Source organism: Cydia pomonella, chromosome 13, assembly GCF_033807575.1.
Source record: "Cydia pomonella isolate Wapato2018A chromosome 13, ilCydPomo1, whole genome shotgun sequence".
Taxonomy (NCBI): Eukaryota; Metazoa; Arthropoda; class Insecta; order Lepidoptera; family Tortricidae; genus Cydia; species Cydia pomonella.
Window position 1 is genome coordinate 14,059,012 of NC_084715.1, and position 23,678 is coordinate 14,082,689.

At 36.5% G+C, this 23,678-nt stretch overlaps 3 protein-coding genes across 8 annotated transcripts in view; 2 read left to right on the forward strand and 1 right to left on the reverse strand.

Annotated features, from left to right (window-relative positions):
- Nucleotides 1–1,531, forward strand: part of LOC133524286 (dual oxidase maturation factor 2) — a 101,175-nt gene extending 99,644 nt beyond the window's left edge. For all 3 annotated transcript variants that reach the window (XM_061860203.1, XM_061860199.1, XM_061860202.1), the window contains one exon: nt 250–1,531. In XM_061860203.1, coding sequence (XP_061716187.1) covers nt 250–298 — 49 coding nt within the window. In that variant the 3' untranslated portion in view covers nt 299–1,531. The remainder of the gene's footprint in view (nt 1–249) is intronic.
- On the reverse strand, nt 1,514–16,383 carry LOC133524285 (EF-hand domain-containing family member C2-like). The gene is made up of 16 exons (XM_061860198.1): nt 16,182–16,383; nt 15,376–15,531; nt 15,135–15,285; nt 14,124–14,236; nt 13,379–13,468; nt 13,173–13,249; nt 12,666–12,831; nt 7,961–8,123; nt 7,192–7,372; nt 6,640–6,790; nt 6,088–6,276; nt 5,457–5,602; nt 3,900–4,016; nt 3,563–3,742; nt 3,278–3,419; nt 1,514–3,075 (listed from the first exon to the last, which is right to left on the reverse strand). Exons 1-16 carry the CDS (start codon nt 16,236–16,238, stop codon nt 2,965–2,967), a joined length of 2,190 nt encoding a protein of 729 aa, XP_061716182.1. The 5' UTR covers nt 16,239–16,383; the 3' UTR covers nt 1,514–2,964.
- Nucleotides 16,384–16,930: 547 nt separating this feature from the next.
- LOC133524288 (vacuolar fusion protein CCZ1 homolog) lies at nt 16,931–23,647 on the forward strand. 4 transcript variants are annotated; one of them, XM_061860205.1, is made up of 11 exons: nt 16,931–17,190; nt 17,271–17,368; nt 17,699–17,789; nt 18,053–18,115; nt 18,278–18,403; nt 18,672–18,844; nt 19,736–20,010; nt 20,646–20,830; nt 21,335–21,420; nt 21,939–22,066; nt 23,474–23,647. In XM_061860205.1, the coding sequence occupies exons 1-11, from the start codon at nt 17,119–17,121 to the stop codon at nt 23,530–23,532; spliced, it is 1,356 nt and encodes a 451-aa protein (XP_061716189.1). In that variant the 5' UTR covers nt 16,931–17,118; the 3' UTR covers nt 23,533–23,647. The 4 variants fall into 4 exon arrangements, with proteins under 4 accessions (XP_061716189.1, XP_061716191.1, XP_061716190.1 ...); XM_061860207.1 differs by having other exon boundaries at nt 17,271–17,306; XM_061860206.1 differs by having other exon boundaries at nt 17,303–17,368.
- Nucleotides 23,648–23,678: the final 31 nt, after the last annotated feature.

A 23,678-nucleotide genomic window follows, 5' to 3' on the forward strand; every position in this document is an offset into this window, starting at 1 on the left:
CTATTACATCAGCGGTAATCGGCGGTAATCGCTTACCATCAGGTGATCCGTCTGCTCGTTTGCCTCCTCTATTATAAAAAAAAACGGGATGGTTCATGCATGACTGTGTATACAAAGTGAGCTTAATATGTAGGTTTATAACTAGTTTAAGAATTACAACACGGGGACTCCAAAGTCCAAATCAGCCTTTATATATGAATAATTAGCTACACGTTACTTTTGCTTCTAAGCATATTTTAATTTTTACAGGTTCCGACCTCAAATACCTGCTACGGAACGAGTTAAAGATATGTGGTGAAATGGTGCAGTGACCTGAAACTGTGGCATTTGTTAGTGAATATTATAATGAACTATGTAAGAAATTGACCAAGTAGTGTGAATTCAAGTTACCGATCTCCAAAATGGACGACAGTAATCATAAATAAGGAGACTGTTTATCGAAATATTTAATGGCATTGCCTCATAACATAAGCGAGGCAGTCTCCTGCGTGTAAATATGTACATTATACTAATTATCTAAATTATTTTTAAGCACCTGTCCAGTGTCATAAATTGTAATAATGTAAAAATAGGTATTCTAAGTTAAATGATTTTGTTTACCTCGTTTATAAATTATGGTTGTATAGCAGAGGTGCTCAGGTGTATTAATCATCGGCACAAGTGAATACTGTGTGCCATGTACTCACTCCACGATACAAATCAGTTCACTAACTCGCACCCTAATAAAGCATCATAATTTTGCTTTATTTATACATTTCATTGTTGTCCATAAGGAGTAATGTAAAACTAGTCTAGTTAGCTAAAGTTGAATCGAGCCAAGTTTAAATACGCCAAACACTAAGTCATATTTCTACATTTTGACTACAGTGGGTACCTTATTACTCAAAGCAGTATTTTTAGCCCGTTATTTAGGGCCCGGTGCCGTTTGCAAGGGAAAGGGTCCCTGTAGTCTATTATGTTGTGTAATGGCACTGTTCGTTTCACTCTGATGAGATCAACTTTATTAGCGAGATTTAATTTAAAATGGAAAAAAATTGGCATAAAAAATATGTACCTGACTAAAATGTTTAATTTTAAACTGACGTATTTGAATCGTATACCGTAATTTCCTAATTTATCAAGATAATCCAACAGTTGGCAAGTTAAACACACGCCTGTTCATAACATCACTAGGAAAGTCATTAAGATTTACTGTAAGTTATTTATTTCATATGATAGTGGCATTGATAGTACGCGTGATATAAAATTCCAAACAAAAAGTAAGTATCTCCTTATAGGTATTCATTTTCTAATAATATTGATTCTAAATGTTGACAGTATATGTAATATTATTATTTAAAACGCTGATCATTTTCAATGTTGTGAAAATATGTTTGCAACAGTGAATATGTATAAGTATGTGACATTGCGTAGGTAAATGTTAACAGTATAAAAGTGAGAATGTAGATAACTATAGATAATAGGAAGAATGGCTTAGAAGATTGTATTTATTCTCTACGAAAAAATAAATGAATTCAAATCGAAACTAGAACCTGTATTTTTAATTAGAAACCCGTTTAGATACAAGTATCTATACATAATTCAAATAACATGATTAAATTAATGAATCCCCCAAAAAGGTTGTTTCCAAACCAGGGCTGGATTTCATAATAAAATACAAGCTAATATTGTACTGGTAACCATGGGAACTCCAGGTTTACCCGGTTAACCCCGGGTTAGTGGGATGGTGCAAGGAGCGCTTAGTGATTTTACATACAAAATCACTTATAGTATTAGCTTGTATCATATTATGCAATAGGCCCCAGTTCGGCACTATGACTTTGTGTCACGAATTTACAATACAATTAATGATTTGTTACAAATGAACAATTTTTAAAGTGCGCATCTCTTCGCATACCACAGCACACATCTTAATTATTCTTACAGACGCAATACAGCCAAACATTGTGCGTTTATAATGTGCGCGTAGGTGGTAATTTTAATTATTAAATGTTTTCAACGCACTTGCTCAAAACGACGTTATTCCAACGATTCTTTACTCATAATCCTAAATATTAAACACGCGTGCTTTTTCAGTATATTATAAAACTCGTGCTTTTTCATTATATTTTCCGACTGAGTTACGAAGGTAACTGATTGCTAATAATATGCATGGAAACGGAGCCTTCTTAATTTGATCGAGTAATGCATTTTTTTTAACCAACTATCTGGTTTCAAATGTTAGTTCAAAGAGGTTTTATCACAGCAAACATAAAATTTATAGATTCAATTATCTCGTAAATTACATAAATGAAAAAACATTTCATTATATCGATTAGATCTCCATCCGTCGAATAGAAAAACGAAAATATTAGCTTTTTTAAAATTTTTAAATTGGCTGTTTGTTGATTTCGATCGCGCCTTTGCTTTGCGCGCGCATTGGAATCGTGCGTTAAAAAAAATAACGCGCCAGCCCTTTTCCGTATTTGTCATAAAATTGGAATAGTTTTGCTTGTTTTTAGTTTATATATTGACCAAAATGTCATTTGAAGCATTGAAAATGAAGAACACATAAAATTGACGCTGTCAGTAATATTAGGTAATTACCTATGTAATTGGCGTTTTGTATGGAGAACTTTAACGAAATTCAATTTTTCATACAATGAATTTTGCGGATTATTTTGTGATCGCATTTTCAAACCAAACAAATTTTTGCCAGTAATCGTAGACATTTTTAAGGCACATTTTCTATCTCATATTTTTTTTTAATCTGTCCCGTCAGAAAAATATAAGTGATTTAAATACTCGAGCCAGCAGCACATGAAAAAAGCTGTTTTCAAAAAAAATTCTTATTTTTCGCACTTGTATCATAATGTACTATTATATAACAGCGTGGCGTTTGGCAATTTTCAAGTAATCGTTTATGAACACTCGGGGTGTGTGCAGCACTCGTAGTGGATGCAGTGCGGTATAACACGAAACATTTTAAGGCTGAGGATCTCTAACAAGATGCTCGAGATTCAGTTGGCAGAGGAAGGCGCTCCAGTTAACGTAGCCCTCCTTAATCATGGTGTCCACGTCTGCCCACTGTTTGCACTGCAAATAAAAGATAATACTTGGATATTTGAAAAATATCTGACATATAAAATTCGAAAATCGTTTTCAAAGACCGGTATTTCTTAGCCGTCTTAAATCAATTTAATTTTGGACGGTTATTTCCGAAAATATCATGGCAGCCGTAGATATGGACCACTTTAGATCTTCTTGAAACGGAGGTATAAAAAAATCTCAAACATACCTCTGTAAATTTAACAGGGGGCGCATGTCGCACAACTTTCTGGTAGTCTCCCTCCGCGAGGTTGTAGACAGGGCGAGTTTGGAAGTCCAAAAACGACATCAGGTCGTCGTAGCGAATATTGCAGTCGTCATCTTTGTCCAATCTGCGCACAACACATTACACATATTGCATTGCTTTATTAATTAAGAGGTGATTAAGAGCAAGACCTTACATTCGAACTATAGCTGCTTTCAAGGGAACACACCACGTTACAATGACTATAAATTAATATCATATGTAACATACACTCCTAGCATGCAGTCCATGAGGTCAGTGTTGATGGGCAGGCGATGCGCACGCAATAATTGCCGTAAGCGTGGAACGGACAATGCTCCCAATTTGGCCTCGTCGGCGTGTAACAGGCCTTCCTGCAGTCGCGCACGATCGTCCCATAGGCCTCGCGTCAGTTCCGAGAACACCAAAGACCTTCAATCAGATAATCCCTTATAACAATCCTATAACAGTATAACAATAGCATGATTAGTTATACTGTTTAAGGTAGGTGGACTAGATCCGAGAAACCTATAATTAAAGAATTATTCGTAAGTAATAGAATTCGTAGAATATGATGGACTTATCTTACCTGATCATTTCCCTTCTGGGGCTCGGCTCTTGTCCGGGATCACCACGGAAATATCGGATCAATGTTATAAACTCATGTTCTGTCATTTTTTCACACATTATTTCTTTCAGTGCTTGTCTGAAAATTGAGACATAAAAGTAGTTACCGACGTAATATGGAGTCATTCGTCGTATAATAAATTATAACCACCAAATTTACTAAAACCTGTGTAGATACTTAACACGTTCACTGCGTTACGGGGACTTACGAACCCCGTACGATGTCATCACTCAGAGCGGGGTATAAAAATCGCGTTTACTCGCCGGGTATCTTTGTTATTTTTATACGTACGATAAATAAATGTGTATTTAAAACGTGCATTTCATCAATTTCAGTGATTGTACACTTTTGTTTGTGTTTGTCATTCATTCACCGCTACTTCTGTTTTACTCATTTCCTCAAAGGTTAACTGGAAGAGATCCCATACAGGGATAAGTTCGCCTTTGTTGTATTTAATTTACTCTGTAACTGTGTTTTTCGTGTTTTTATTTCTATGTAAGTACAATAAAGTATATATATACATACATACATACATACATACATATACATTTGTATTTCTCATTAGAAGTATTATCATGTGTTATTTTAAACATATACGGGGTCCCAAGAACCGCGTACCGAACAGGGAACAAAAATTGCTCTCTAGTGCGATACGGAATCCTGTGAACCCGTGTGGGTTATGACCACAGTATCGCTAGTGCAGTCACCTTTGCTGGACTTGTTATCGGTAATTTCAAAATGAAGCGCTCGCCAAGAGCAAAAACAAGGATGAAGCTACCCCTTCAATGTCAAGATCACCGAGGGGACAGTCGACACCCTCATCTTTGTTTCGCAAGATTTTTCAGCGACAATCGGCTAATAATGTAAGACATGTAACATGTTTTAATAATAAAAATGAAATCTCAACCTCAAAATAGACTAATAGGCGAGCAGTAATACGTGTCTTAAAAATGTAATGTCGGTGGTGGTTTATATTCTTTACCATTTTTGTTACTTAATGATATCAACGGGATTTGTAAAACTCGACAATTTAAAGTGTTACATTTTTGTTACTTGTTTATTTATTTTTTTCAAATTAATAAAGTACGTACTAAAATATCGTCTGTTTTATTTCCCATCACTATTCATTTATCGACATGAGTAAGGTAAGTGCATTACGGGGTTGACTGAGCTCCGTAGTTTTTCAATTTTAGTGCGATACGGGGATAAGAAAACCCCGTCCTTTCTTTTCTATATAATTTCATGAGCTTTTATCGTGTCTAGGTGCGAAGGGAATAAGACGTAGGAAATGTCGTACTCTTTACAATTGTCACAAAAAAATATAGAAGATGTAATATTTCAGGACTTTATAGCAGTTTTAACAGACTTCGTTTTACGGGGCACTTTTATACCCGTAACGCACCACGGTGTAAACCAACACGGGGCGGATTAGGCCTCGTAACGCACTACATTTTAGGTACAGGTTTTGGCTTGCCGCAGTGAACGTGTTAAGTAGATAGATAGGAACTGCATCCTTACTTGAAACAACGCGTCGTCATTAAATCTTTATTATTTGGCATGACAGCGTCCATGTACTTTGCAACAAAGTTCTTGTAGCCGTTTTCCTTAGCTGCCAAAGTACGTCGAATCTTGTCCATAATCAGTGGTACGTTAGCCATTGGATACTACAAGCATGATTTATATTTAGGCTGGAGGTTTGTTCCAAAACTTCAAATTGAAAAACAATATAATTTCATAGTCACCACGCTCAATGTACCTACACCCAGACGTTAATTTGCAAAGCGCTGTAGATGAGCACGAGGACGTCTGCATTCAATGTGTTTGACAACATAAGTATGACAAATTGGATAAGAAACGCAATGTCGAATTCCCCTCGTAGGTCCAAACGCTTGACAAGGCAGCGACATCTACATCAAGCTTTCATCGGCTTCCTTCTCGACCTTTACCACCCCAGACATCAACGCAAAGCCTCAATTGGTATTACTCACAGGGGTAACGGATTACGGTTCGATCTCGCGGAGAAGGATCCGCTCGTCGCGGCGGTGTGCAACATAGCTATAAAATGTTCATAGCGCTGTCTCGCTCACACAGCAGATCCGCGTCCATGTGGCTAAAGCAAGATACCATACTAAAGCTTGTAATTTCTGACCTCTTTAGTGTGTAGCTCCATATACCGCAAGGCGTACTCATCGGCGGCAACGAGTCTAAAGCGATGCTTGCGGATCACAAGTTCATTGCCGATCCACATATCCTGGTCGGTGTACGAGGGTGGCTCTTTCGGCACAAAGAAGTCCACGTCCGGATGATACATCTTGTCGCGTCGGAAGAATTTACCACCCTAGGAAGAAAAACGAGGAGTAGATACTTAATGGCACTATACACCTCTTATTAAAAAGCATATGGTTCTAAGTAATAAACACATTATTTCACAAAACCAGCAGGTAGGTACTTATTAAGTTACCTTATTCGGTACAAAGCAGAGATACATTAAACAGATATGGGATGAGACTTTCTTTACTGAAAGGGTTTTTTTTGTACCGTCAGTTAAGGTAAGAGGAATACAGGGACAACACTTTGCACTTGTACAAAATGTTCAGATTCTTCTTCTTTTCCGTAAATATTATAATGTTCTTCCTAACCCGCCTAATCTCAGATGAATAAAATCCTTCCGACATTATGCGAAAAATTATAACTTACTGACCTTAAATCCGGAATTCCTTTCGCCTAGTTCGAATATGCCTATGGTGTCATCACTTAAGAAGTATTTGACAATGAAATATCGCTCTCCGTCTTCAGGATTGTCAGTAATAAGCCGTGCAGCGAAGCGAAGAACATGCGAATCGAAGCCAACCCTAAAATTAGGTAAGTCTTACTTTATTAGATTAGATCAGTGGAAGGTTTCATCCGGCCCGCTGCCGGTCCTTCGAAATAATTAGTATATGGCTGGTTTCAAATCAAAATACATTTATTCTGCAGTTCTGGCCCTCCTCGGATTTTTTTTTAAGTTTCTGGTCCCCCTTGAAAAAAAATTGCCCACCACTGATTTCGATGGACATGTCGCTTGCAAATGTATAAAATACCCACAGAGCATGGCACACTGCACACGAGATGTCGCTATAAAACGGGCATAGCTTTATCTCGCTCTAACTTTGGAGCAACGTGCGAATCGGATGCAGTGTGCCATGCGCCTAAGTACTCTTCGGCACCTAATACATACTTTAAGACACGCATTAATTGGAATTAAACAACTTACTTATCCTTGTGAAGAAACTTCATGAAATCCCCATGCACAGGCTTAGGTTCGACAGTACGACAATTCTCAGCAGAGTCGTCATACGAGCCGTAGCCATTCCATGGTGGGAGTTCACGATCCGCCACACTGGTGCTCACACAGTGCGATTCCGCGCCCGGTGTCGCCAGCGGCACAAATGTATCTGGACAATCAACATATCGTTATAACGTTCACCGCTCACCGTCTGCCTCCCTCAGACATAGAAAGTACATGATCGTTTCAATAAATGTCCTAAAGGAACAACTCATATCGAGTGTGGATTCGAGTGAGTATCAGCGCAGCTCCCTACTAAGTTTTCAAGCGGGACTACATATAGGTATGAGGTGTCAAAAATTAAAGGGCGTGTAACGCTGTATAGTATTATTATTTTAATGAGCACCCATATATGATTTAGCGGGATATGTACCTATAAAATTATTGCAGAGTCGTATAACTATTATTACCTATAAATACATATACATATTACAAACATATTATGGGACAATCTTACACAAATCGATCTAGCCCCAAAGTAAACTCAATAAGGCTTGTGCTGTGGATACTACACGACGATATGTATAAAAGTTAAATACATAGGAAACATCCATAACTGAGGAACAGATATTTGTGATGACAAACAAATAAACCCCAGGATTTGAACCCGGGACCTCCTGCTACATAGGTAGGGTAACTACCGACTTGGCTAGGAGGCCGCATATTTATGTAAAACCATAAGCAAAATCACACGTACCGAATCCATATGTAACACGATAGTATTCCTTAGTAAAAGGATCACAATCCGTTAATACGACATTCCGTCCAAACACATTCATGACTGCTCCGATGCTTAAATCTGCTGGGCTGTACGATGACGGCAGTGGACCACCCGTCATTTCCACGTGATCTGGCAGTTTCTGATAACATGAAATTAAAAGGTTCACATCTTTCGTGCCTCGTAGTACTCTACTAAATACGTAAGGTAGAATAATATGGTTAATATGCTCGAGTAACATTCAGTATTGTCACTCTTGAAGTTCCAGACAATTCGAACTTACAAATTGATGTTTTGTAATGGCGGTGCATCTCGCTCATATTTATTTATTGGTGCGGGAGAGATGCGCTACGAATAATAACATAATAACAGCTTTAAAGTCCAAATGCTAAACAATAAAATGGTCAGTGTAACTTCCCCTACCTACACCCCGATCTACCCCATCTATTAAACCCCAAACCTAATAAAATACTGAACCTAATCATTAACAATCCCACCTTTAAAATTACCCCTAAAATTTACCCCAACAATAATTTTACCTTAACGATTATTTGGCCAAGTGATCGTCTAGTTAAAGGTTAGGACCCCTCGAAGTGAACCGCGGTACCCTAGATTCTTTAATGAGTAACAACTAAATCTTGGACTCTGATTCTACCTGATTATGGATTACCTAGATGTTAAGACTCGGAAATTTACTGTTCTGAATAATTTATTATGTTGATAGCAAATAATTTATAGGATATTATGTTAAGATTCAACCTCCAGCAAAATACCATAAGACTAAGTTATTCCAAACCCTTTTCTATATTAAATATGACACCTTATAAGTAGAATGAAAATATATAACAATCGACAAGGTATGAGCAGTGTCATGGTAAGGATATAGGCTCCGCCCACATGCACAAGGTCGTAGACGACGGGTGTAGCCTTAAGTTACAGAAGCTCAATGATTTTTGATGTAATGTAAGATACATTTTTATTAATTTATTAGAAAGATATTTAGTTATTGCGGCATATATGATTATATAAATATAAAAATATTTTTGGTAAAATCCTGCTACTCCTATTAAGTCTTCGGGGTAACATTGAAGCAGCACTCCTGGGTTAAGCCCATTTACACACTTATATTAAGATTAAATATTATTACCTATCAATCCTATCATCTTCTAAACGAGGTGTGAATGGATCACACGTGCTGCCTCTAATGCTAGATTCAGGTCTGAAGACTCTTACTCCGATTAGCAATATCAATCGGGCCACCTACTCCTATCTTATTAGCCAGACGGGCTATGACCAACGCTTCGCAACCCTATGCAAACCTAGGGGCTGACGAAGAGAAGCGATAAGTATTCGTCAGACACCATTTACTTATCTTTTTATATCCAAAAGCTAAGGCTACTAAGCCATTATCCCAGTCCCCATAGCTAAAAGTAGGCTGAATTCCTAGGCCTTTTAAATGTATAAACGAAGTACAAGTTTAACTCATCAGTACTTTATGAGATCGAACTATCAAGGTGAGTATTATTCCACTCAAAGATTCCAATGGACTGCGCTCGCCTGCCAAAGGGTCTCTAAAACAAACCATTATTTAATCCCAGAATAGTCTGTGTTCCTAAACCCAACTTGATATTTAAGGATTGGATATATAAATACCTTAGGACCTGATCGTAATACTCAGTACTTCGTCTCTACACCAAAAACCTAGAAATGAAAATAAATAGATATAAGATGTTACAGATAACCCTCAACTTTCCACTCAGAGTAACAGTCTGGAAGATTTAGGTAATTAAAACCCATTACCAGTATTTCACTAATATTATCATTAGTACACGTTATAAAACCATAGCTTCACGTCATTAGAACCTTTTGAAAGATATATATATACACCAACCAATCGAATTTCTAGATCAAACCTAAGAGAGACCCTATAACAGTGTGTGTGACTCTACCCTATTCCTACCCTTAGACCCTAATCTAGTATGTCCAGAACACAGATCGTACTTACCATTGATCTAGTGATTTGGAACATACACAAGTGTATCCCTAAGTCTAAGCTGTAAGCATTCGGCCGACAAAACCGAGGTATAGCAAACCCTAGTGTCTGTGTGATTGGCCCCCTCCTCATCGCCACGCGGGCACGGTGGATGAGAATAGACCGCCCTAGCATGTCTATAGGTAATCAGCGCACTAGCACACACACCCGTACCAGTCACATGGGATACCCTGCCATGACTAAAACTTTATCTGTGATTGTTACCAATCATGTCAGAAGCTCTCCCGTGACCAGCACTAGCATGAGCCAGAGCACCGAAATATATAAATATATTTAATACGAGACCTAGCCTCAATTACTGCAGACTTCAGTGAGCAGAGATTACTCTCAATGGCACGCACGTGATGCCCTCACATTCATCTAACAGCTGGACCTTGAGACTAAGGAGAGTATGCTCGCCTCTTATGTTGGTAAAGAAGAGACGCCAAGTCCTCTCAACTTGGAGCAAAAGACTTCTAAACAGCTGCAATTTTCCACCGTTAGGGAGAAGCTGCTTAGATGGACAAACTGTTAGTCCAAACAGTGATCTGGCTTTATAAAATAACAAACTAACCTCATAGAAAGGTAGTAAAATAACAAAGTTAGATTTTACTAACAAAAAACTCACAATATAGTAACACAGATAAGGAAGTAAAGAATCTCCACCATAGCCCAAGCTTAGCATTACGACAACATTGTCCCCGCAATGCCAAACATAGACACAATTTACAAGTTTAAATTTACCAGGATAATTCCCAGCAAACACAAACAAATAGAAGGAATAGTAGAGAAACTTTACTTACCCAAAGCCAGAGATACCGCCAGTCCGATGGTCAAAGAATGAATAAACTCCTCCGCACTTTACGACCCTTTTATATACTTTAGTAGCGACATAACGGCGAAATCAAAATACATTTATTCTGCAGTTCTGGCTACTAGCGACATAATAGCGACATAACAGCGACATATTGGCGACTAGCGACATAACGGCGACATAATAGCGACACAACGGCGACATAATAGCGACACAACGGCGACATAGTAGCGACACAACGGCGACATAGTAGCGACACAACGGCGACATAGTAGCGACACAACGGCGACATAGTAGCGACACAACGGCGACATAGTAGCGACACAACGGCGACATAGTAGCGACACAACGGCGACATAGTAGCGACACAACGGCGACATAGTAGCGACATATTGACGACATAATAGCGACACAATGTTTTTTACGCACACAACGACAGGATTCGCTTGGTAGTCAGTTTAAGTAGACCAAAAAAATGATAAAATGAAACGTTTCAAAACCTATCAAGCATGAATATGCTAACATTATTATTTAACTTCAGGTATTAGTTTTGTTTTCTGAAAATAACGTCCGTATTGTAATATTTTACGTTTATTATTAAGTTAGTAAGTCAATGTTCTTTATTACACCAATAATTATGCATTTATTCTAGGTTAACTTCAATTGATTATTATCATTCTTCGCAGCATTTTAAGATAAATAAATAAATGAAAATTCACTGAGTGTTATGTATTTAATCGAAATCACAAGTGGTAAAATACGGAAACGTGTCCTTCAAGTTGTAATTGTTAGAATACGGAGTGAAATCATGACTGAAAGATGCAAACGAAGAGTACTGTAGTTTTTCATTATTTTCTATGTGTTTTAATATAAAACCAAGGCCAATATTACGAAATAGGCATATGGCTAGTCACATCAGGTACACAATCAGCTCGCTCGATAAAATGTAGACCTCGTCTTAGGCTCTGTTTCGCTGCGTTGCGAGGGATGTGTTTTGTTAAAAACGAATAGATTCACTTCATTTTTTTTCCTCGCTCAACGTGCAGTGATTCTATTGGTTCTTAAAAACACATCCCTCGCTTCGCATCCTCACTAATTGTATAAATAAATAAAACATCTCCTGCAACTAAATTTTTGGGGCTGGAGCTGTTTACCCTAAAGTACAGGTTATACCTATTTAGGAAGCAGAGTTTCTAATTTAAGGAAATCTATGTAATTTGATGTTTACGAAATAAATTCAAATTCATTCATTCATTCACTAATCCCTGGTGGAAACTCAGCCTTACACTTCTTGGTATTTTATTTATTAGAAAGGCATATAAGCAAAAATAATTGTAAATTCTGCTTGATTTTCTTATTTTACTTGCAATTCATTTTATTTGTGTTGGTAAATGAATATATTTTCACCACACCAACTGGTAAAGGCCCTCTTAATAGTTAAAAAACTAATGAGAAAGTAGCATTTTATCCACGTGGGGCAAAGTAATTAGATGCAAATTTTGAGTTGTTTCTGTATGTTAGCCAGTAGAATTCACTTTTAAGTGATGATTTGTATTACGTTAATTTGGATTTGATTTAATTTGATTTTATTGGTATTCTATAGTTAGTAGTTTTTTCGCGTTGGTGTGGTGAAAATGTTTGTGTTTCACTCGGAGACAGTGTTTGTTTAACCCTCGTGCCTTGAAACCCTCGCAATGCTCATGATTCCCCTACTCGAATTTTGCAGTCTTCCGCTTGCTCAGGTATCAATATTAGCACGAGCGGTTAAACAACAACTTTGCCCCCTTGTAAAAAAAAACTATTTTTATTTATAAGCAGTTGGTACTTTTGACACGTACTCTGGGCAGTCGCATTCTCTTCAGGAACATTGGTCCTGCTTCAGTTCCAGAGTTTGGTGGAAGAGTTTCTTTAATCTCGATAGTGTCGTCACCCAAGAAGTAATGTATCTCGAGTGTATGAATGGTACCAAATTCTGACCCGCGGTCGTCCCAATAACCGTAAAATCTGCAAAAAAAATATAATTTCAATTTTCACAAATCAACCCAGTCCCACAGCAAGCTCATATTGGCTTGCGCTGTGGGTAATTGAAGAGTGTATCACCTACTAGCCATTTTAATCAATAAAAAAAGTGGCAATATAAAAAAAATGTAGGCACGAATGGTTATAGTCCCATAGAAAATTTGAATTTCACGCCTTTTTCTTCTGAAAAACTTGTTTGACCGGCTATATCATATATCTTTAATGTAGTCTAAACCTCTTTAATAAATGATTCTGCTACCTGCTTAAATATAAATCTATACTAAGCAAATTGAAAGAAACTAAAAATAGCTTGCACTGAGTCATACCTTAACACTTGTCTGTCAAAATCCAGGAATTGGCGAAACGGTCTATGTTTGGGCGGTTTTTCTTTTGGTAGAGTTCTCTAAAATGTGGTTACGAAAATAAAATTATGATTAGACATAGATTATAATTTCAGCCGCCTGACACAAACACTAAAACCTGCAAAAAAGTAACACTACAGAAACCTTAACTAAGAATTCATGGAACTTACTTCAACAGCATCTGGCCAGTTTAATGGATCTGGTACATTGATTCCAAGGCGATTTAAGAACACTCTAGTGAAATTGTCGCAATTCACAATCTAAAAATAAGATTTTCTTGTTAGAAAAACAATGAGACTCATTGCCACCAGCTATCGAGTATGATGATGGCTGAAACACCATCGACATAAGAAAGCCAAGAAGCATTATTCAATCTTTCGTTGGAAGTAACCCGCTCAAGATTAATCCACTTTAAATATTACTATACGGCATGAGAAATTCAATTGGGGAAGATACAGAAGTAAGTCTAAGGAGGAGAGACTTTGCCTCCTTGTGTGTTCTACCGCTTGTGCAATGGGCTGTGCTCTGAGGAATTGTTTGGCATGATGGCAACGTCCACTTGCTATCACAACACCGCTCGCCGTCGGCAGGTTGTTCATTCCCACACCCTAGAACCTAACTGGTCACGCAATGTGCGGTTTAAGGAGAATTTCCTCCCGAGGACGCTCGGGCTGTGAAATGAGCTCCCTGCCGAAGTTTTCCCTAGCGACTACCTACAGTATGGGGTTCTCAAAAAAGGTGTGTACAAGTGTTTAAAGGGTCGGCAACGCGCAAGTAACAACCCTGTAGTTGCAGGCGTCCATAGGCTACGGTAGCTGCTTACCATCAGGCGGGCCGTATGCTTGTTTGCCACCGAGGTGATATAAACAGTACCTACCCTTCCATTTTAACGAGAATAGGCGGTAAGTCACTTACTTTAAAAACTTTTCCGTGAAAAGTGACCTCTCTTCCAATATTCAAATCGAGTACATCGTAATACATATCGTAGCTGTGCGGAAGTCTGATTCGTTGTCTACATATCATTGTTCCTAAAATGTAAGAAAACGCATAGGTACGACAATTAATCCTACGAAAATTCTGAGATTCAGCACGGGGGAAAAAAAGTGCCAAGAATCGTATTCGCTTTAAATACCAGCATAATCGTCAAGGCAATCCGTGCGTGAGTTTATATAGGATGGGCAAATAACAGTGATACACTTTTTAATTTTCATTATATTAAGTGCAAAATTTATTTAAAAAAAATCATAAATATATTATTCAGGGTTGGCATTGTATAATGTATACTGAAGATAATTTCTACCAAAGTTCAACCTCTAGCAGCAAGCAATTTTTTCTCAATGTTTGTGTTGTTTAAAATACGTTGTTTGCTCGATTATTTTCGAGAAACAGTGACAGTGATTGCCACCTTAATTCCCCATTTTTTTCATTTTCTGACTTATTTATGTGGGGCTATCTAAAATTACTTGTATATACTAACAAGTAGATGAATTTTAACCGTTAAAATAAACTATCCGACACAAATTTACTAATATAACGTCGAAAATGTGTAAAAATATGCTAAAAACTGCGATGAGTAAGGGCTCACATTTTCCTGCTGTGGTGGACATACCTATGTCAGATATTATGTTCCGCATGTACTTGCCAACCGTGAATAATACATTTTTAAAACAATACTTAATAATCTTTGAACTTAATATAGTTAAAATTTAAAAACTTTATGTATAATTCTTATTTGCCCACCCTGTATAAAAATCGTACATAATAATCCAACAATAGCTCTTTAAAAGTTTAGGAGTTCGGTCGATGCTCTTAGTTATCAGTTAAGAATACAGAAATAGGACTCTCTCAGAAAGTAAATAGAACCATTTTATTCAACAAGTACTCCCTTCCTTAAGTGTTCCTCGGTAGTAAAACCATAGTACTAACCTTGCGACATACCGCTGTTATCCGTCCGTGGTTCCATAACCTTGATCGTACCATCTTCAAGGAAGAAGAATATATTCACTTTGCGAAGCAAGCTGGACGCAGATCGCAACTCATGCAGCGTTTGTTGGAAATACGCTTCGAATCGTAGTATCTGATAAAAATAAAAAGTCCCAAATCAAAAAAAGGAAAAGGTAAAATGTTCAACAAATATTTAAGGTAGGTATAGTAAATATGGACATACGTTCTTATCGTACATGAGCCAGGTAGGTAACTCAGGAGCTTGCTTTCGAGAGTACAGCGAGGGCACGATGTTTTCTTCAGTTGCTTTGTCGACTAACATGTTAACTTTGTCGATCGATGTGAAAACTGGACGAACTCCAAATTTGGTTCTCCCAATCTGTAATAAATGACTTAATAAAATTGGAGAAGGAGGTACCCCATATACTCACGAACGACATCACGAGACCATCGTTCGCAATGTAGTATAGTATGTTGTGCGGCTTGTGTATTGGGCACTAAAGATTCGACACACGACCATAGTACGGCATAGTATGTTTCTGTATAACCACATAAACATACGCAGGTAAACCGTGTGCCGCAGTGGCCCCAGGATTACTCACTAGAATTCTACAATAATTATTTACAATACAAGTGCGGAAAGTAGGAATTACCTATTCGCACGGGTATCGAACAACGTTTTACAGTACATATGGCCCTTTCAATTTTCGACACGGAAAGTGCTCATTCCCGCACTAGTGCAGGAAAGTAGCACCATCAAGCCAACATTTTACAGAAGCATAAGGAAAGATATATGACAGTGTCAGAATACAACCGAAAACGGGGAGGAGCAGTAGGTACCTAAGTATACCTAATGAATATGTTGGTAACTTGTCTACACAAATTAAATAGATTTCAGTACTAGCTTATTAAACCAGATAATATGGATGGAGTCTGAATTTAGTAGGTTTTAGCATTTTAGTGTAATCTTCTGATGAAACTGAAAGTAAAATAAGTAAATAATATTCTTTAAGTTTCAAAAGTACTCGCCAAGGGGTTGGCGCCGTAACCGGGTAACATCGGTAGTCTTGGATTTCTCATGGCCATGATTTATTATTTAGTTAAAATTGGTAAATATTCAATAAGAATTGTTATAAAAATATTGTACGGCGTTACAAACTTCATAAAATCAACAATCTTGCAAATTCGTTACCATGGTAACATTTAAGGGGCATTATACACTTGTCTACACTCCATTCGAACTGAACTTTGAACTGAACCATAACTGAACTATCCAGTTGCAACATACCACAACATACCTACTTACACCTACTAAGCAAAATATGGGTATAATATGGGTACATCACTTTCGTTTCACATAAAAGAAAAGGATACAACACAAATATATTTAATGGTAAATACAAGTTTAGTGTATTAGGCAGTGGACGTTCAATCGTCTTTTCTTTTAAGTGAAACTTCTTTAGGAAAAAAAATAGTCTAACCAATTTGTCAGTAAATAAGAACAACAAAACTATCATCCCATTCTTTTGGGTTCTAGTACCAGCATAAGACAAAGACAGTATGACTCTCTTTATTTGTGTTTGAAATGAGACAGCCCCTGATTAAACTATAAAATACATAAAATATTCGATTAAATTAAATAATCCATATATCATAAAGCATCAGTTCTTTTTTTAGAACTTATAATTTATACAATGTTATCGTCTCTGAATATACGTCAAGTCTCGTTCACAACTGCCAAATTCCTGTCAACTTGACAATTACAGTTGTTATGTTATTTCAACTCAATACTACCTTGTGTTTGTGTGGTGTAGTTGTATGCCAAACCAAATACAATATTATTTATTTTTAATAAAATTGTCATTTTACATGATTTCACGTAGTTACCAAGTGCAACGTGCATATTCGTTTTCAGTTTTATAGTGAAGTGGCAGTATTCAGCGCGAGCAGAGAGAAAACTACCAAAATGATAGATGTGAAAACGAAAATTCACTCCTTCTTCATATTTAATTCGAGCTTCGGGCCTAAGGAAGGAGAAGTACGTTCACTAATTTATTATTCAATGAATGATGACCAGTTTTAATAGAAACTATAGCTGTTTTATTGTAATTTGGACAGGAACTGAAAAGAGTGTTGTTCTTCCATCCCAGTCAGGTGAGTGGAGATGGGCGCAAGCTGCAGGTCGGACTATGTGAAGCAGTTGTCCAATTTATGTCGTGAGTATCTTATTACTGACTATAGCTCGTGTCATCCACGATGACGCGCAGATTTGTCAAATCTAACCTTTAATAACCTGACATTACGAGTCAAGGCACGCGTCTTCGTCAATGACTCGATCTATACTTACAACAAAAACTTTTCTGAATCTTAAAGTAGGAGAGATGGGGACAGCGCAAGATGTGCATTTATCAAAGAATTATATTCATTCCATATAAAGTAATGTTGTTTGAGGGAAGAGATAAGGAGATTACTTGAGTAACAAAAACTCTCTTACATTTAAAGTGCTTTACTTTTTTAAATGTCCATAAACAATGTTTTTGTTCCAGTACATTTTCTTCTGAACCTTGTGAAGCACTACAAACACAGACCAAAAGACACATTTTCTATCAACCAGAAAAAGGCTACTGGATGGTTCTGGTAAGATATAATACTTAATTGACTTAATCATACTACTCATAAGAGTTCTCTACTTTAACCTTCCAGATCCCAGTTTTATTTTTAAATTTTGAACCATGTCTTGTTTAGCGAAAGTTAAAAATAATGTTTGGAATTTGTGTTTTGTAAAGGCCTCTGGGACTCAGAGGAGGCTATACTAAACCTATATTTCAATGTTTTTATGAAATTGAATAAAGCAGTAGATGTGTGCCAGCCTGACATCCTCAAATCTTACTTAATTACAGGTTGTTCGAATACCTTACACAACAAAAGCACTTTCTGCTATTGGAGAAAGTAGAGGAGATGTGGTAAGTTAAATTTATATCAATCTCTTAAAATAATGTGCAATTAATCTATTCCAATATCAACCTTACTTGTCATGCAAAAATATTCAAATAGAGATATATTTTAATAATTTAGAGTACAGCTCCATTTATGTAAATTTGTAGTGACTAATGTTTTTGTTCCAGATTGAGCCATCTGTTATGTTTGATCTGTTGAAAGCAGCCTACAAAATGTTCAAAATGTTTGTAGGGCCTTTCCAAAATATTCCACCGGATGAAATTTATACCACTTGTGAAAAGTTCTTTGGACCGGTAAATTGTTTGCCTTAACTACCTTGAACCTCTAACAGTACTTAATTCATTTGTACATAAACTCAATAAAATTGTTGGTTTTAAATACATACATGTGTATACAAATAAAGTGAATCCAGTCAACATCCAATTCAATTATAGGGTAAAGATAGCCACCACCAAATTTATTTAGATATATTTCGAACTCACTCAGTAATAAAACCATTTCACACTCTTATCCCGTATAACTAAATGGTAATATACTCAAATACAAATGCTTTTGTTGCAGTATATAACATCTAAAAATCTCACAAATGATATCAGTGATATAATTCAAGGAATAAGTTATCTGCCGCTGGACAAAAACTCCTTCTTCAAAGTTTTGTGCTTTATTGATCTGGTTGAAGTCACATATCCTGACTTTAAATGCATCTCATTTCTTTACAATGAGCAGTTGATTTGGTGAGTAAGATAAATACAAACAGGATAATTCCAAGAGAGGGTGACATTTGCGTCAGTAATAAATAAACACAATTAAATCGTGGCATTAATTATTCACCTTACTTTTTCGTGGAATTACCCAGTAAAGTAAATATGTGCAATTTTCATGGAAAGTAAGCCTTAAATACTTTGCTTTTTCCCTCAGCAGATTTGTACAGTTAACGTCAAAGATATGATCACACTTATGCACCTTGCTCTATGGAAATAAGTCGAAAACTGTAAGGCTAGGTTCAACTGAGTTAATTTTTCCCGTATAATAGTGACAGCCGAATTTGTACGGCAACTTACAAAATCGTTCACACGGCGTCTATGCGTCCGTCCGTCTAGCCATGTGAACGATTTTATAAATTTTGCTCTCACTACGGTATTCGATAAAATCCCGTATACCTACGAACCTAGCCTAAACATGTCTTTGACGTTTACTATAAACTATAGGTACAGTTAAGTATTTCTTTAATACAACGTCGGTGGCAAATAATCATATGGTCCGCCTGATAAGAAGATTACATGCTCGTTGAGCTCTGGCAACCTTACTCACACATAACACTATAAGTAAGGTCAAGTGTTATTTGGCTGCGGTTTTCTGTAAGGTTGTAAGATTAAAAATATAAGTGCACACCACAGAACTATAGTGCACGCATCTTCCTCATAAATATGTCTCATAGTCATAGCTGTTACGTTACGTCCACGAATTAAAGGCTTTAGTGCTCGACTGTACTAGTTATAAGCAAGACACCGCACGACTCGGTGAAAATATCAACTCTCGTGGGACGACCACACCTCGGGCGGCACCATAGTCCACAGGCATGCCCATTGCACAAAGCGTATAATAACAATTAAAAAATCTTCCAGGAACGCACTTTCAACAGACGACATGCTTACACTTTACCAGTACTTAGTACAAAAGCTCCTACCTGAGCAAATTGAAAAGGAACTCCAAGGCGGGGCCGTGGCCGCGGCACAAAGGCACGGCCGCTTCATCATGCCACGGGACGGCATCAGAACACGGGAGGACTTACAGCGGCTGACTAAAGTTCATTTCATGCTTGAAGATGAGCCGGAAGAAAAGGAATATTATCTCATTATTTATAGGACATTGAGCGCCACAGTTTGTTTTACAGTTGATGGTTAGTATTAAAGACAAGTATATAATTAAGACTCTACATATACAAAGTTGGTTACAAAGGTATATTACATATACCTACAAAGATTCCTCCTAAATAAAGTTTCACAAGATGACCCCACTTTCCCCTTTTTGGCGATAGGGTAAAGCTGAAGCCCGATTTAGATGACGTATGTTTTCACTACATTGCAGTTTAGGTACAGACCTAGAATTAATTCAACCAATCGATCAATGTACTCGAAGTCACATGCAATCCCTCGCATTAAAATAGGAAATTTCAACCATGCCGAGAGTTTTGAGGTCTTAACGACAAAACCAAATAAAACATAACGGAAATTATCGAGCTTAAGTAGACAAGACAAGACAAAGCATTTATTGCAATCATATTAGTGGGATATTATTTCGATATAAACATTAATGTCAACATGTTTTCAGTATCTGATTATGTGATCAGAAGATAGATAGTAGGACTACTAAGCTCCTCGAGATGGGGCTTATATGATTAATTTAACGATTCCAGTCCTTGTGTTTTAAATAAATAAAATTCTTCGGAATAAATCATACCGTATTGTACAACCAGACATGTTAAATTCTGTCTGTAATATAAAATTGTAAAGGCTATCATTTCTGTTATTTCAGTCAACACCAACCTCAAGCTAGATACATTCAAGTCCCTGGACGCATTCATCGGGCCCCAGCTATCATCCATTGCTTCGGCCATCAGCGAACAGAGCGCCCTTCAGGCACTCCAAACTGCCCAGATATCAAGCAATGATAACAAGTTTGTTTATTTCAACAGACTTAATCTTGCTTTTAAAACATCTGTAAGTACCTACTTTCATCGCAGTATTAATAATAGTTCTTACTTGTACCAACAACAACATTGACCACAATTATCATTTTAATTCTTATTGTAATGACAAGGTCTAATTATAATTATCAGTTAAGTGTAAAGCTTTATTACCTAAGTTTTCTTAACATTCAAAAATAAGTCACAGCAAATATGTAACAATTATATAGCACATATGGTCATTTACATTATTTTGGTTTCATAAGTGATACTCATAGTTACTATTTTTTTAAGCGTTTTTCAATAAAAAGTCAATGATCGTGTAGTCTTTTCTAATGCTAAAAAAACGAGGTATAGTGAATAAGTAATATTTCTGTAAGAATTGTATCTTGGATCTAACAAGTGAATTATTAAGACTGCTAATGTCCATACTGAAACAAATTGGGTCACAAAATGCAGTAATTTTACTTGCTCTTTTAATACGGTGATGAAGTGGGATATTATTTCAATATAAACATTAATGTCAACATGTTTTCAGCCTCCAGTTAACAAGTTGGTACCTTCAACCACTATCAAACCAGAAGTTTTAAGTATAATAGCTAGCATACATGCAGACAAGCAAAGGTAAAGGTTTTTAATTACATACATATTTTCTATCTAATTCCAAAGTTATTGATTGTAGAGGTGTAGTCTTAGAAAAAAATCGTTTTCTAATTAGACAGCTGACATAGATGGCGCTGTAAGGCTCCATACATTATGCAGTAACTGATGAATGGCGCCATACAGCCCCATCTACTAATTGCTATCAAACAAGGGAGCCACTTCCACCACAAATAACTCTTCTGAGCTATTACACTTATTTTAGTAATTTAGCATTTGTTCAAAAATGGACTTTAATAGCTTTGCAATAAGAAAGAGACTGATGGCGTTATTCATTAACGCGTTACTGGCATGATTAGCTATGAATAATTTGTCTTTATCTGTCATTTTGACTTATGTATTTGTAAGAAAGGGATAAAACATAATTTAACTAAATGAGGCCCGTAAAATTTTATGAATAAAGGGATGACTATAAATTGTTGTGGCATATAAAAAATATGCTCCTTTTGAGTTATTTAACGTATTGTGTTTTATTGTTTCAGTTTGGGCAACTATGGCGAAGTAATTATCAAGACACCAGATGAATATTGGATTACTGCCAAGTCATCAAATGAGAGAGAATTTTATGTTATAATTCAAGAAAAGAATGCAAATCTCAAAGAAATTGCAGGTAAAACGGATTAAATGATTACTCTGGTCATTTTTAGTGGACAATAATTTGTTTTTATCATAGTGGGCAAAGTGATCTTCACTTTCACCACAATATATATTATAATATAGTCAGATATTAACCCATTCAGGGCCAGCGACTCAGCTTATGGGTCATGCTCAAACAGTTCCGCAGGGCCAGTGACTCACATGTGAGTCATGAATAAATACATACACGAAACGTAATTTGACTTAATAACGTACGTATCCCCTAAATTAACAACCATTTCTAAAAGATATATTACGATAAAATGTATAAACGCCTTTTATTTAATGAAAATAGAGCCTAGAATATTCAATTTTGGTTTACTATCAGTACAATAAAGTAAATATACTGAAATTGTAGATACATACGCATTGCAAGCAAACAGATAAATCCATATTTCAAAGATACCAAAAATATGTATATTTTAGAAGTCATTGAGGTGGCGTGGGTGGACAGGGTATGGGTCACCGTGGCCTGGCGCTACTTGTAAAAACTACAAATGTTTCCGTAGCAGGCTAAAATAAACTTTATTGACTGGTTTTAAAGCTTCTTTGATATTGTACCATTTTACACCCGATTACTATTAGGATGATGGCAAGCAACATTTACCAAACCGTAGTATAATAATATTTTGTTTTGCGTGAGGGGTAAGGCAACGAGGATTTTCTCCCACTGTACTTTTATGTCATAATATTTGGTGATCGTTGTATTGTATCTTAGACAATTATCTACTAACAATGATGTCAATATTCATTCTTTATTTTTCGTTTCAATATTAACAAGGCAGTTGAAACAGTCACCACTAACTAATATTGTACTCGTATTATCATAATAGTGTGTGACAAATATTTACAAGCTTTATAAAATATTTTGTTTTGTGTGAGGGGTAAGGCAAGGGAAATGGGTCAAATTCAACTTCCGAGATTTGACCCATAAAACAACAACAAGCACAGCCAGTTTAATATGTAAAAAATAAAAATGTTCATTCCTACAAACTGCATATTTTTTCTTAATAGGCACAGAAAAAAGGTGGTTAGTAAAAACGAGATTTGACCCATAAAACAACAACAAGCACAGCAAGTTAAATATGTAAAAAATAAAAATGTTCATTCCTACAAACTGCATATTTTTTCTTGATAGGCACAGAAAAAAGGTGGTTAGTAAAAATGTTGCATAACGTTGTTCAACTGGCCGGCTTCATAAGCGGCGATTTATTTACCGTGCTCGCCAGGCCAGAGACCCACAAGCTGAGTCAAACGTTTTAGCTAAAAACGGTTTGTAAGGTGGCCCGGCGTATTGTGTACGCTCGACGGGTCTTGGCCATGAATGGGTTAAATGCATCAGTATATACCTAACCTACTATGTACTATTCTTTTTTTACAGATGAGGTAAAACGAATATGCGAAGTTCAAATGAAAGGTATATTTTTCTACCCTATATAAATATTAACATTCGTGAACTAAGAAAAATACAAATATCATGGAATATAATTGTTATTTACGTAATATAAATGTTAAATATATTTTAAATATATACTGATATTTATTCAATCATAAACTAACTTTTATTTTACAACCTTTTTATGCAA

Excerpts from the sequence above, each read along its gene's own strand:
- LOC133524285 (XM_061860198.1), bottom strand. The coding sequence starts at position 16,238 with ATGGCCATGAGAAATCCAAGACTACCGATGTTACCCGGTTACGGCGCC. Across the intron at positions 14,237-15,134 it reads TAACAGCGGTATGTCGCAAG|GAACAATGATATGTAGACAA; the intron begins GTTAGTACTATG and ends CTTACATTTTAG. Across the intron at positions 8,124-12,665 it reads AGAGAATGCGACTGCCCAGA|AAACTGCCAGATCACGTGGA; the intron begins GTACGTGTCAAA and ends TCATGTTATCAG.
- LOC133524288 (XM_061860205.1), top strand. The coding sequence starts at position 17,119 with ATGATAGATGTGAAAACGAAAATTCACTCCTTCTTCATATTTAATTCG. Across the intron at positions 20,011-20,645 it reads AGTTTGTTTTACAGTTGATG|TCAACACCAACCTCAAGCTA; the intron begins GTTAGTATTAAA and ends CTGTTATTTCAG. Across the intron at positions 22,067-23,473 it reads AAATCTCAAAGAAATTGCAG|ATGAGGTAAAACGAATATGC; the intron begins GTAAAACGGATT and ends CTTTTTTTACAG.